Source organism: Gallus gallus, chromosome 11 (genome assembly GCF_016699485.2).
Source record: "Gallus gallus isolate bGalGal1 chromosome 11, bGalGal1.mat.broiler.GRCg7b, whole genome shotgun sequence".
NCBI classification, from domain to species: domain Eukaryota; kingdom Metazoa; phylum Chordata; class Aves; order Galliformes; family Phasianidae; genus Gallus; species Gallus gallus.
The window spans coordinates 10,999,811-11,014,371 of record NC_052542.1 but is presented as its reverse complement, the minus strand read 5'-3'; the positions used below and the strand labels follow the sequence as shown (position 1 = coordinate 11,014,371).

The following is a 14,561-nucleotide window of genomic DNA, read 5'->3' as shown; positions in this document are numbered from 1 at the left end:
TTAGTAATAGCCTCAAAAGCACTTGTGAAACGCTGAACTCTTAGAACAGCATACTCAGTTTACAAACGGCATTCTTGCACTACACTTCCCAAAGTGGAAGTTTCACATAAAATGGCTGACTTTTGACTGCCTTTGATTCACTAGGGTGAATGATTTCTTTGTTTTAGTATCTTAAATTAGTGGAAAATAAATGTCTGGTGATTTATGCATTTGGATACAGAAAAAAGTATTCAGACTTCTGTTAGCAACCATTCTAGCAAACCGTACTTATTTATCAGAGGGGAAAAAGTTTACCTATTCTTACCTTTCGTACAGGAGGTTTTGCAATGAAGTCCTCATATGCATCATCTGGTTTCACTGTTGTGAAGTTTTCATGTAAAATGGCAATTTTCTTTTCATTATCCCAACCAGCAGGTCTGTGAAAAGAATTGAAGGAAAGCTTTGTCTTTTGAGCCACAGAGACCACTTGCTCTAAAAAATGACACAAACCATTCAAGTTTATTGTTCTTTTATATATATGTATATAATATTGTATATATTTTATATTTTATATATATATATATATATATATATATAGTTCTTTTCAGAACCAGCCAGTATGCCCCAGAAATCTTTTATCTAAAGTAACAAAAATCAAAGCACTTAAAAAGTGGCACTTTTAAAAGATGTTTCCAATTTGCTGGAAGCACAATGGGTATGTGCTGAAGACCCTCAAAAGATTTAATTAGAGTCATTTTTGTTTAAAAACAAGATTGAGAACATATAATGAGAAGAGATGTCTAAAAGTATTTCATAGATATGAAAAATGACAAAAGACAGCAACCCCTCGAGTCTCATTTATTTCTTTAAATACTATTTTCAAAGACTAGTTTTATAATGTGACATCTTTTTCATTAGAAGCAAAAGATACTTGCTTAGAGTATTTAAAGATAGCACTATTTCCTTTTTCTTCTAAGTTAAATTTATTACAGTATTTTACATTCCACTTCCAACTTAAGAATATAGTGCAATAATTGATGTAGATCCTTCATCTATGTCTATATAATGTCGCACTTAATAGAAGCAACATGCTTCCAGATTGTTTTGCACAATTGACTTACATAAAAACTGCATCCTTTTCTACCACTAAGGCAGGCGTGGTAAACTGAAAACCGTACGTTTTATGTACAATGTACTTATACAACAGATCAAGGTTCTTTTCCTCCTTAACTGATGTATAAATCAAGGCAGCTCCATCTGATCATTTATTTAAGGAAAAATACATAGGATATAGTTTTAAAATTATATTAGTAATTTCAAAACAGGAGTGTAACAGTCACATATCTATTAGACCTATGTTTGAGAAGTAATTAAAGACAAAAACTATCATCACTCAACATTTGAGTAGAGAAAGGAAGGACAAGAGAAGACTCATGATATTTTTACTGACATACAAAAGTTAAGTGCCTCCTAGTCACTTAACTTTGAAAAACTGCACGTTGTATGCATTTTTAAACACCTTCAAAACAAGAAACGCTACGTAATAAGCAGCTAAATACAACTTCGAAGTGCAATTCCTCAGATTAACTTTATGTATGTCATGGTTTTATGATTTTTGGTTATCAGTATTCCACATCACAACATCATGCAGTGTACTGGGAGTTAAGGAGCAAATAATTCAAAATTTAAAATTAAGACATTTTCTTGCTTCCAAATTTCAGAAAATCTCTTAAGAGCAGGAAAGGATACACTGTAAGCAGAATCTACGAATGTGTGACTGAATGAAGTCGAAGTGCTCCTCTCTGTAATCATGCTCCTTCTCTAGTACGCTCACCGCATCACACTGGAAGAATGGGAGAAAAACAGTATCAGAAAGAATTCAGTCATTTAATTCCAGCACATCTCTACCTTTTCCTTAGTATTACAAACACCACATTTACTCTAAGCCTCTGATTTTAAAATGCCACCACTATATCAAAAGATTAAGTGATTAGCATGTTACTGCCCTTCTGCAGAATTAAAACTTGACACTGATGATGAAGCTTACTTTTAAAATAAATCTCTTTCTCATTAATCCAAAATAAATTGTGCACGGCTGTATAATGCACACATTCTAACAGTAATAAGGTGCTTCCATGGTAACAAACAGAACTAGAAACTCACTTTTGTACAAACTACCAGCACAGGAATACCAAGGTTGTGCGTCAGCACATTTTCTCCAAGTGGCAAAGAAACACTTTCATCCTCTTGGCCCGAAGAAGGGCCCCTTCTCTGGGGTGATCCTTGGTAGCCTTCTTCAGGTTCTACATACTCTTGAAACTCCTTTATAACTACAAAAATAGAGATATTCATGAGACAAAACAAAGGGATTAGCTGTTCTTTTCAGTTCAGAAGTAATGTGAGATAAAATATTTTTATCAATCACTAACTTGAAATCTCCTTTTTTTGTTGTTTTTCTTTAAAATGAGCATTCCACAAAAACACAGTGCAATTTTAAGCCTTGTTGCCTCTTCAAATGCAACTATCCCAAAATTTATAGCAAGCTACATCAAGTGCAATTTGCAGTTATTACAAACCAGCAACACTGGGTACACAAATGTACATTCCTCAGTTCAACTCATTTCATTACAGTGGAGCTGCCAACAGAAAACATAAATTTAGCTTCAAAGCCTTGTCTACATTCAGTGCAATTTCTGTCTTGCAACAAAAACATGTTAAGAATGTAAACGGATACCAAAAATACTATGTTGGAACAGCCAGTCTTACAATATTAACCTTCCAGACCATCATTTAAGTTTCTGTTACTTTATATTTCTGCTACAAGAGTCAAATACCAGAAACATAAAACATACACTGCATAAATACAGAGTCAAGGACATCTAAGTGTTACTGAAAGAGACTCAACTATATTCTGCAAAACTACAGCAGAGTCTGAAGAAAGTGAGATGTGTTGTCTTTCTGCTTTACGGCAGTGCTGAGTGTTCCAGTGACACTGAACACCATCAAACACTGAAGCATCTAAAAAATAGTATCAGCACCATTTGGGAAGCAAAGCAGGACCCACACATTCCTTTACCAAGCTGGGTGGCAACTCCTTGTGTGCCACAGCGCAGTGCTCACCCCAGGCCAACCGCCCCATAGCTCCACCACGTGCTCCCATGAAGCACCCTTATTACACACAAAGTCCTCAGGTCCACAGTGAGAGCAGACCGAACATACAGTAAGGAAAGCCCTTCCACAAGGCTGAACTGCCAGCACACTCACAAAGAGCCTGTTGTTCGGTACACGCAGCCACGTGACAGGGCCATCTGATACTTCTGAGGTTTAGGAAGTGGTAAAAACTCAGCAAAGTTTGTAATACAAAGCCTGCAAAATAAAGTCACTGTACCTTTTCTAAATAGGAAATACTTCTGCGGCAGAATGAGATGTGGAAGAAAGGACAAAGAAAAGCAATTCTTCCCAAAGCTGCACAAACGGCAGCGATCGTTAGAAGCAAACGTGTGTCATTCTCATGAAAAAACAAGAGCTCCAGTTCAGAGCAAAGTTATAAAAACCAATACATAAACATGGATCACTACCGAGCTTCAATCGCCAATTCAGAATCTCACAGGAACCAAGGAATTCCTTTTTTTAGTAATAAAAAAGAATCCAGTGACTTTTGAACCTGGGGAGGCAGTGCCTTCTGGTGGAGAAGAAACCAAAACGTTTTCAGAGAGATGCCCTCCATCAGTGCTGCCTCACATTCAGCAGCTGGAGAGGGAAATTCCACTGTACCCCACACACAGCCAGCTGCACCTCACCCCGCCTGATCCATGCACCAGGGAGCAAACCTTTGCCACAGAGCAAGCACTGCACAACCCACTGCTGCTGTCCACTGTCAGTCCTGCACACAGCCTGCTATGAATGCAGGGTAGTACTGAGAATTGCTACAGAACACACAGTTTCAGTTAGCAAAGGTATTGCTGAATTAGTAATTACGGATAAAAGCAGCTGAAAGCTGTACTGAAAACCTCCAACAATTGGATCTTGAGCACAGAAGCACCTGTTCCTGTGTCCAGCTGCTTCGAGTCATTTAAACACCAGGGAGCAGTGGGTGCTGGAGCAGTTCTCAGGAGTTCCCTTCAACCCCATGTTCCATGCAGAATTTCAATCAGAGTAAACCTGCATCACAGGTGCATCAAACAACCTCCTGTGAACAAGTGCTACGAGAAACATATGCTCATTTCTGTTCAAGTGTTTCTTTGTCATACAGCAATTTCATGCTTATCCATTGCTTTCCCACTTCATCTCTGCTCTCAAACTCCTATTGGACCTGCAGTTCATCATGCACCCAAACAACTTGCAGGAACCTGCATTTCCTCTCCTCCTTAAAGCAATTCATTAGTATGTTCTCAGCCATGCAATCCACATTAAGGAATGAGATTCTGTAAGGTACAGCCATTAATTCACCCTTTTTTGTTTTAATGATCCATAAAAAAACATTTTTGCTGCAATTAATTTCTATAAGAAAGGGCACATTCAATAGAGGGCAGAAAAATGACTGCTGCTACATACCAGACAGGATGAGAGCACAGTGAGTTGCCTAGCAGACCTGAAAACTATCACCAGATGATAATATGCAATTAAAAATATATAATAAAAATTAAAAAAAATCAAGCATCCATTACAGTGTGCTCATTTGTCTATCAAAGCTGTGGCTTATCCAGGTAAGAAGATTTTTATTTGTGTTTAATGGACTATATGGGTATTTTTGCATTTGACACAGCAAGTGAATTCAAGTTTCCCATTAATTGAACAATTCTGTTCTTATACTGCTGGCTATTTACAAAGAATCACCAGAAGTTACCTGTAAGAGCAGGCACCGCACAGGAGCAACTGATGGGAAGCAGCACCCAGAAAGCAACCAGCAGTTTTTACAGACAAAACACACCAGCTTCAGTAAGTGGACAGAATACAAAAGCACTGAGCAGCAGAACAAGAAAAATACCAAAAAGCACTCAGAGCCCATCACTCCCTGTTATCACTCCACTCCACCAACAACTCAGGCGGCATTTGGCTTTTTTTTGTGCACTGTGGTCGTAAATGTTGGTCTGCATGAGGAATTGCTGAAGAGACATCCAGAAAAAGTACATTTCTTTTACCTCACAAATCCATGCAGCTGTATGTTTGACACAAAAAAGGCAGAAAACCTAAAACCACTTCAGCTTCAGCAGGAGACACGACTTAATGTTCTGGTATGTTACTGTCTTTCACATATCCAGTTGTAAGTGGTCCATAACAGAACAGCCATTTTACAATACTGCATTTCTGCATTCAGTGATTTTTGTTTGTCGATTCTTTTTTTCTTTTGCATTAAATATGGAGGCATAATTCAGACTTTCTCTGAACTAATTTCACGTCTGATTGTAGTAATTCTGATAAATCACTGTGTAAATATGAAGGTGAAACACACGAACTGACAGTGTTTACTTGAATCCAGAGTGAGCAAGAGCAGCTCAGTAAGAGGACCGGGCACAGACAAAAATCACCTTCTTGGTATACTCTGAATATTTCAGCTTATTTCAAGGCAGCTGTTGCTTCCTTCCACACGTCCTGCCTCCCATTATAGAAGCTTCTGAACACAAAGGGAAGGGCTCCTATGTGCCCAATGGAGCCTGGCATTACCCACCCAGCAGAGCCTGGAGTCAGTATCTCAAACAGCAAACACCAAAGTCAGGATGGAGAAAGGCCACAAAAACCTTGAAAGCAAAGACAGGCAATCCAAAGTTTAATTCCATTCAAAAGTGGTGAGCTAACAACATTTTTTTTCTGGAAACTACCAATAAGATCCGAGCAATAGAGAAAGAACAACTTAGCAACAGTTTAAATGGATACTAGAAAACGTTTCCCCAGAGCCAACAAGAACCAGAGCTGCCAAACTCACAGCTACTGAAAGCACTGCAGCCACTGCGCTTCATCCACGTGCCCCACTTAAAGTCTAGAAGAAGCAGAAGGGCACATGGTTATATAAGCTGAAATCAGGAAACACATATCTCCATGAGGCAGTATGCTGCAGTGGGGCTTTACTGGCATGAATTTAACAGCTCTCTGCACCCACTCTAGGTTTTGATTGCCTGCTTTACACACTTGCTTCATCATCCCAGTTTTTTTTCATACCTGCTATTGCTGCATGGAGTTCCCTACTTTCTGAGCAGTAGCTTACCTCAGGGAGCACGTGCAAGAGAACTTCAGCAAAGAGAACTTCGCAGGCATGACCTTTTTTGGGGGAACCATAGTCACAACATAGACAACTATCCTACACAGTGACTGAGAGAAGCAGCAGCAGAGATGCCCTGCAGTGCAGAAGGAGGCCCTGTTCTACCTGCATGTCCGTAACAGACTGAAGTTCACCGCTCACCCACACGATGGCAGCAGAGCCCTACAAGCGTGTCAAACAGGCAGCTCACACACCTTCCTTTCCCCCCCACCTCTATCAAAAACCAAGACAGACCAGGAATGTCCAACGTGCTTCCATTCATAACTGTCCGTGGCAGTACTCCTGGAATGTCTTCTCGGTTCCCGACACGCAGTGCTAAAGCTGTGCTGTGACTGTGACTCCACCACACTGCCTGCGTTCTTAGCAAAGGCTGAACACACTTTTCTGTTCAAAAGCCAGCTTCAGGAGCACCAAGAACTCCACGTTTATTTTGATTGACAAAAAATTCACTTCCAAAAATGCAGATCAGGTTAACGGCGCTATTTTGAAATCAAACTGCTTTTCCATCTACTGCTCCTCAAAAACAATGCTTTTTCCCTTATTATTTTTGTAATACAATCTGATGATCAAATCACAGATGGCTTCAATCAGCAAGCATATACTTTAACCAGCATGGAGTAGGAACAGGCCTCTTGGGAAAGCAGTAGTTAACATTCAGGAAGGAGATCAGCTATAGAAATACATCTGAATGCCCACGTGCCAAACAGATTACACTGCTCCCTAAAGTGAACTTAAGGAAGCTACGAGACAGAATTTGCCAAGGTGTAAACACAGCACTACAGCCAGCAACCAGTCCTGCAAATAACAAACCACCACCAACAGAAAGCACTGCCCACCCAGGATCAGTATCAGTCCATACTGCAGCTGAAAAGGAGCATGTTGCTAACATCTTTTTCACTGAAGGAATTTATTTTTGCAGTAATTCAGTTTGAATACAGAAAAAAAAGTCTTTAAAAACTCTCCACAATATTTTAGAAGAAAAGCTGCTGCAGGAAGCAGTACTGCAGCAGTGACTGCTTGCCAGTGCCAGATTCCTTCCTGCCACAGTTATGCCAGGGAAGAAACTAAATTTATACAACATTCCTAAAGTCACAGGGTAAGGACAGCCGGAGTGAGACGTACCAGGACCACGGCCTGAGGCTCATGGAAAGCAAGGGCAAAGAAATATACTGGGAATGCACACAGTAGGGAACCTGCCTTGGATACCACAGGAAAGCAGACAGCTCACTGAGCTACTGAATTCTGACACTGCTTTTAAAAACGTGATTCTGTATAGTTGACTTTTTAAGAAATGGCCTTAAAAAAAAAAACTATTACCAAAATGTCATGATTGCAAGGAATTTAGACAATTCACCTGAAATTCTGCTAGCACGACAAAACTGCAAGAGTTCTTTTAAAGCCCAACAGTCTATCTGAATCAGTGTTGTGATCATAACTTCAAAGCAACTGTTATTCAATGCGTTCTCAAAACACCAACCAGAAGAAATTCACCATTACCAAAGAAAGTGGAAAGAGACAGGTTAAAAAAAAAAGCAGTAACGTAGGAATGCACAAAGACTTACACTTCTGTTCCATGTCCCTCATTTCTTCTGGAGGAATTTTCAGCTTATCAATATGTTCTTGCAAGACACTGGCCCATTTCTGTAACGACTCCATAACAGTCCATGGTCTAGACATATCCGCAACAAAGACTACAATGGTGTCTTGCAGGGATTCCGCAGAAACGGCAAACTTCAACAGCCCTTTATTGTATAGGTCTCCATCCAGAATCCAAACATTACAGCGAGTCTGATCTGAAAAGAAAAAGCACAGTTGTAGCTCAAAGGATGCCAGCCTGCTGCTTTGCTAGCCTAGGAGTAATCAGAGGACTTCTTCAGTGTTTAAGGAAAGAGCAGAGCCCAGCTACCAGCAGATCTTGTCGGTTTCACGCAGGTGTACACACAAATGCCTAAATTACTTAGTAGATGCCTCCATTTAAACAGGACTGTCTTGATTCAGAACCTTTTTCTTTGACATGTAATTTCAGTTCCTTGGCTTTTATTATTGACAGGTGACACCACAGCTTTTAGATATCGCACGACATTTCTCTATTTGAGATAAGTATATGGCGAGTAAATCAAGCGCCCATCTAACACATAGGTAATGCCAAGTTCCAGCTGCACTCGGTCAGAAAGCCTGAAGTGTCCCTCAGACACTGCTTTAACAAACTGAAGACATCTCACACTAAGCTGCAAACAAGATAGAAGCAGTAAGCAGCTTAGGTCTCTAGCACAGGAGTAGGAGGAGCCAAACACAGGATAGATGTAAAACCCACCGAACTTTAAAGCTATCTGCTCTTAATTCACAGGGACTTAACACTGCCTTCTACTTACAGTCTCTTCATAGAATTAGTAGAGGACAAAAGACTTGGTATTTTAGTTTTTGTGTTTCTCCCCATAGCACCTAGGTAGTGATCAAACCATTTTTGTTGAAATGCAGGGGAAATAACCCCCTGGGTCAGGCAGCAAGCATTTCGCCTCCAACAACACGAACTTTGCCAAGAACAGAAGAAAAATGCAGCATCATCAGGAGTGGTGCATCAGGCACACTGGACAACCAAGTCTAATAAAATTACGTTATCCTCAGAAACTTCCCCTGGAAAAGGTACAAGTCCCTTTGCTGTATCTAGGAGAGTCCTTGCAGTATCTCTTTCAAAGTATTCTTCATTCTATTCCAGATGTCCAGAGGGAACAGTGGGTCTCCACAAGCATTACAGATGAGAGGTGAATTATGAAATACATGTACTCGGTCTGCAAGTCAATCCCTGCAGAGCACAGGTTTTCAAAACTGCTGCTAAGCTTTATGATCAGTTGTCCCTGCATTTCCTTGACATGTGCTCCAAATCTTTCAGCTGCACAAAATAAATCCAGTCTCTGTGGCTGTCAGAACTTCAAGAAAAAAAATCCACCAGGATCAAAAACCGTTGGCTCTAGAAAAAGGCAAGGATTTGACTGAAGAAATTGGAAGGAGAAAAGAGCACAGAGATATACATACATCCCTTGCTAATTAGGTCTTGAATAACATTACAGAACAGTCCAAATTACAGACAGATTACATCAAGATGCTGTACACAGGCAGTCTCTCCTCTGCATCTCTGTTATCCTCCTACTTAGGTACTGCTAGGGTAGCACAGACATTCAAGCATCAGTCATCACAAAGGCCAACAGTTACACTTCTCAATTAATTAAAGATCTTACTGCTAATTGGGCACTTCAGAACTACCTATTGCAGTGAACAGTTAAAACAATTGTTGCGTATTTAAGAAATACAGCACTCATCGTTTGTCCCTTCCCTCCTCCCCCATACTCTCTGATATCACAAATGATCGTCACAGTATTGGACAACGAATCAAAAGCTATTGGAAGGCCTTTAAGGACTGAGGGAAAGTCTGGTAGAAGTTTGGCAAATAATGTGATCACAAATACAACAGTACACAAAACCTCTGCACGAGATTCTCTTCCCCCACGCATCCCTTTGCACATCCCCAGAGGTAGAACTCTACCAGCTGATAACCGCAGGGGGTTTCTATGAGTTAGAGGTTCTTAAGAGACAGTTAATAGCACAATGTCTTCTCCAAGAGATTGTGAAACTTTCAGAAAACTAACTGAATCTGCTTATAGCCATAAAAAGTTACAGCTCTCATCAGCACTTCAATAGTTTCTCCTGTGGTGCCTGTTTCAATCACAGAAAGGACATTCACATCTTAGCAGGTAACAAAATTCAATGAACAACTTAATTCACTGATTTGCAGCCACTCTTTTAAGCCAATAACTAAAGGTTGGAAAGATTTTGTTTACTAAATACCTCTGTCTTACTTAAGGGTTTCGTTTGTACTTAACATCTAGAATGCATACTGAATCTAGACTGCACAGTGGAACCGTCACTCAGATGAAATCAATCTGCCAAGACTGGCACCTAACCCTCACATTAGTGTAACGTAATTGTGTTGTTGTTTTCTTGCCTTTTTTTTTTTTTAAAGATAACACCATATGAAAATAAAAAGTGAAAGATTTTCCTCCCTTCTTACACTAAAAAGACAACCATCAGGTACAGTTTGGGATTTTCAATTACTATGAATATAAAACAGGCCGAAAGCGACAGCACTGCTTGTTTACAATTTGGCAAGGACTGGAAGGCAAATTCAACTTTGTCAGCACCACGTCAAGCTCCCTGTTAGTCATACGATGTGAATGTTAACTGGACCTTTCATCGTGGCTACAACACAAGATGCCAACACTAACTACTAGATCCTGCTGGAGTAACAGGTGTTACTAACTAAAGACTATTACAATCACTGCTAAGATTACATCTCCAAATCCTGTCAATACTTTATCCTTAAGCCCCGAAAAGGGTTTTCCATCTTTGATGCATTTTACTTTAGAAATGTGATTCTGTGAAGTGCAGTGACATTTCCTTTATTCAAAAGGTATCAGTGGTAATTAGATATCCTTTATCCCAGCCATGGGTGGAGAAAAACAGAAGAAAATCACTTTCAATAGAATTAGTTTAAAGATGTTGACAAAAAAAATTTCCCATTAGAAACCAGTGCATCAGCAGCCCTTGGCTCATGCTGGAATAACCAGTTCAACTGGAATATGTACATGATATGACTGAGGCCAGTCCAAACCTGAGGCAAAAAAAAGACTACCTGATTTTCTTACAAGTATGAATGACTGTATCTCACCTGCACATTTGGTACAGCCAGAGCCAACTGTGTTGCAGGGGCAATCTGAAGAAGACCAACTGAAAGATCTCTTTGGTATTTATAATTGTCTGCTAACCCATACGGCATTGCTACAACTACAAAGCCAGCCACCTGAACAGCTGATGTAGTTTATTTCACTGACCTGCTGCACACTCTCTAACTGTGACCTATCACCCTATGAGACTCCAGAAGCTACTCCAGAAATAAGTCTTGGAATAAAATTGTGCAGATCCCCCCATCTACATCCTACCAATTAAGACAGCTCTAAAAAGCAAACAGACTAGCACAGACACAAAGAGAGCTGCTCAACACGAAGGCAAAAAAATTCAAACTTACATCCCTGGGAAATGCCACTAACAGAATATTCTAGGGCCTGAGCTCCAAGGCCATTAAATATTCTGAGATAACTCTACAGCTAGAGCTGTAAGTACTTTCATCCAGATGAACTGAGGTGCCAAGTACGCGGAAGCCATATGCTCAAAGGATACCATACCTCAGAAGAATCTCCTCTCCCTCTCTCGGTACTGTTGGTTAGGTGTCCCCGAGTTTCTACGTGAACAAATGCCTTAGCCTAGGCAGAATTTGGGATAGTACCCTGAGGAGAAGATTTTTCAGGTAGAAGAGGTCCAGTACTGAAACACCAAGTCACCCAAGGCCTAGAGATCAAAGCAGCACGTGTTACATCAACCATCTAATGCCTGACAGAAACAGAACCCAACCAGTGGTGACATGCATTTTGTCACCCAAGCTAGGTATCCACCACTGCCAAGACACAGGCAGCGACAATGAAAACAAACAAGCCTGTGGGCACCTATATTAAGCATAGAGGTGCTGAAAAAAGTTTATATGCATCTGTGTAACTTTTCTTAGGTGAACAGACAACAGTAAACTAAATCTTGCACCCAGGGTCTCCAAACATGAAGCAAAGTGACTCTTCTTCGAACATAAGAGGAGTCAGATACAAACATCCTTTAAGAAGTAAGACAGGAAAGAGAGCAGGAGATGGAAATAAGAAGCAACACAGAAGATTTCCTTAAGATTTGCAAAGGAAAGGAAGTAGGAAGTAGATAGTGACTCGGCACTACGACAAAAATATTTTTCATGGAAATAATAAACTCCTCCAAAAAGAAAAAAAAGGGCTTACAGAAGTCTCCCAGCATCTGGGAAAGAAGCTGATAACTGAACCTCTACATCAGGGTGAAGAAGGTCTTATCAGTGTTGACTTGACATCTCTGGAAATAAATTCATATGGTTTGCTGGTCTCAAGTAGACTGGAGAACAGTAAAAAGCAGATACCCTCAAAAATGAGTATATGGCAGTAAGCTTCTGAGTGCCTATCTCCCGTTTCCTTGTGGCTTCCAAGAACTGTAGGACAGTTGTAAAGGTTTTGTTCCCAAAACTGTATCCAAATACACACACACCTAAAGCATACAAAGAGTTATAAAACAAAACAAAGCATGTACTGGAGAAATCAGAGTGCTAACTTCATCTGTTAGGAGGTCCTGACCCACTTTGCTATTTATTTAACTTGCTGATGACGCTAACAAGACAAAAAGGAAAGACACAGATATTATTAGATCCTAACACATCTATTAAAGGGATGCATGAAGACCTGAATTATCCAGCTGAGTCAGCTAGTCAAGAAGGTCTTAGTTTTTCCCGCTACACCAACACCAGAGTTCTTACCACAAGCCTCTCCTTGCCACCACAAATACTTATCACATCCAGATATTCAGGAATAGCCCCAAAATATTTCCAGAGTAGGGACATACTTGAGACTTAATAGCACCATTAAGAACATCACATCTAATATCTGTCTGCTTATAATACCATCTCCTTTGTAGCTGCCCTAAGCTTGGTATCATACAGCACCTTCGCAGCCCAAGGGTTTCTTCACCCCAATGTATTTACGCAGTACTGAAGAAGATGATACACAGTGAGAAAGCACATACGCAAAGAACCTCAAGCAGTAAGAAAGGCCTCAACACTGAAAATTACACCACAGAACATTTTTAGGAACTGTAAGATTAGGCACCCACTGATGACACAGGCAATGCGCTCATACATTAACTGTGCCGAACCTAGTATCTAAAGACAGTTTATTACCACAGGAGAACAAGACCAATCTCCATAACAACCAGACACATATGGTACTTAATAACTCATGCAAACCTTCAGTACATTTCCATTCCCAAAATGCCACGATAGGATCTTCCCAGTTCATCTTTTTTCAGGAACAGTAAAACCACCACCATTGCTTCCTTCTTCCCAACTGTAAACTCAGAAGGTCACGAACAGGAAGACCACCATCCCTGGTTTTGGGGGAGGAAAACTGACAAAAAGAGGTTCAGTAGTTTGCCCAAGTGACACAGGCAGATTTAGGAGCAAGGATAACGAGCTCCCTCTTCATCTCTTCCTGTCTCTAACCTTCAGCAGAATAGATGAAATGAGATTAATGGTATTCTCACCATTAGACCAGTCTCTTGCTTCCCAAACACTGAAAAAAAAAGAGCTATTATCATCACCAACAGCAACAAAAAGGGACAGTGAGAAAAGCTGCAATTTGAGAAACAAATACTAATTCTGACTTCACATTCTGTTCTTCACTCACTCAACTCTAACAAAATGGCTCAGCTACAATTCACCAAAATTCCACAAACTGCTCAAGAAACCAAGAAAACCTTAAGCCCAAAAATCCACACTAAATTTTGATCTGAAATCCATATTAAATTTTGATGATGCATCACCATCTTTCTGTAATTGCAAGGCAGGTCTACCAAATGACAATAAATCTGTTTGTAACTTAATACCAGCAGACTTATCACCTTGAAATTAATTGGATCCTGAGCTACATCAATAGGTTAAGTGCACTTCTACCTCATTCACAGGTGAAGCTATAAAATAGGCAAGAAATAGACCAAATCTGAACATAAAATGCCCTTCTCTTAAGAAATGAACATACCTCACAAAACATACACAGCAACACTGGAAACAGCTACTTGGGTGTAACCCAAAATTGAAGCCAGAGTTACATAAAAACATGTCAGCTACTTAATTACATAAACAGATTACATATAAGATGACCTTACCATCTCTGTCTTCATCGTGAATATTCAGATATAAGTATTCCAGTCCTCTTCCTTTTTTGCCATGTTCCGCTCCCTGTATTTTAGCCATAAGTGTGGTTTTACCTGAGCCATCATCACCTGCCAGTAAGTTTTCACAGGAAAGAAAAAGACAGTTTCAGAATTAGCTTGAACAGAATTTCAAAACACATCTAGAAACGGGAAGTCTTCTGGTGTATTTTTGGCCTATACCTGCTGCATTTTTTTCAAGTATTCCAGCTCAATCCAATGGCTCATACCACAACAATAAGAAAGAAGCACTCTGTCACACTATCATTACCACCCATTTATCTAAATATACGTTATAAGGCTAACAATGTAAACCAAAAAGAAGGTAAAACTGCCAGCCTGGAGAAAAGAATACCACAGATCGCATTTCAGGAGCTAATTTTATCCAACTGGTGCGTCAGTGTGTTCACATCATTGTTCTCAACGTGCTTTGCCTCTACAGAAAGCA

The 14,561-nt window shown here is 40.0% G+C and overlaps 1 protein-coding gene across 4 annotated transcripts in view; it reads right to left on the bottom strand.

Moving 5' to 3' along the window:
- DYNC1LI2 (dynein cytoplasmic 1 light intermediate chain 2) overlaps positions 1-14,561 on the bottom strand; it is a 28,275-nt gene that overhangs the window by 12,732 nt on the left and 982 nt on the right. For all 4 annotated transcript variants that reach the window (NM_001030573.2, XM_015292500.4, XM_040707085.2 and 1 more), the window contains exons 3-8: positions 14,069-14,185; positions 7,798-8,028; positions 2,143-2,309; positions 1,729-1,822; positions 1,101-1,236; positions 305-416 (exon numbers count right to left, since the gene is read on the bottom strand). In NM_001030573.2, the coding sequence (NP_001025744.1) occupies positions 305-416; positions 1,101-1,236; positions 1,729-1,822; positions 2,143-2,309; positions 7,798-8,028; positions 14,069-14,185 (857 nt within the window). The remainder of the gene's footprint in view (positions 1-304; positions 417-1,100; positions 1,237-1,728; positions 1,823-2,142; positions 2,310-7,797; positions 8,029-14,068; positions 14,186-14,561) is intronic.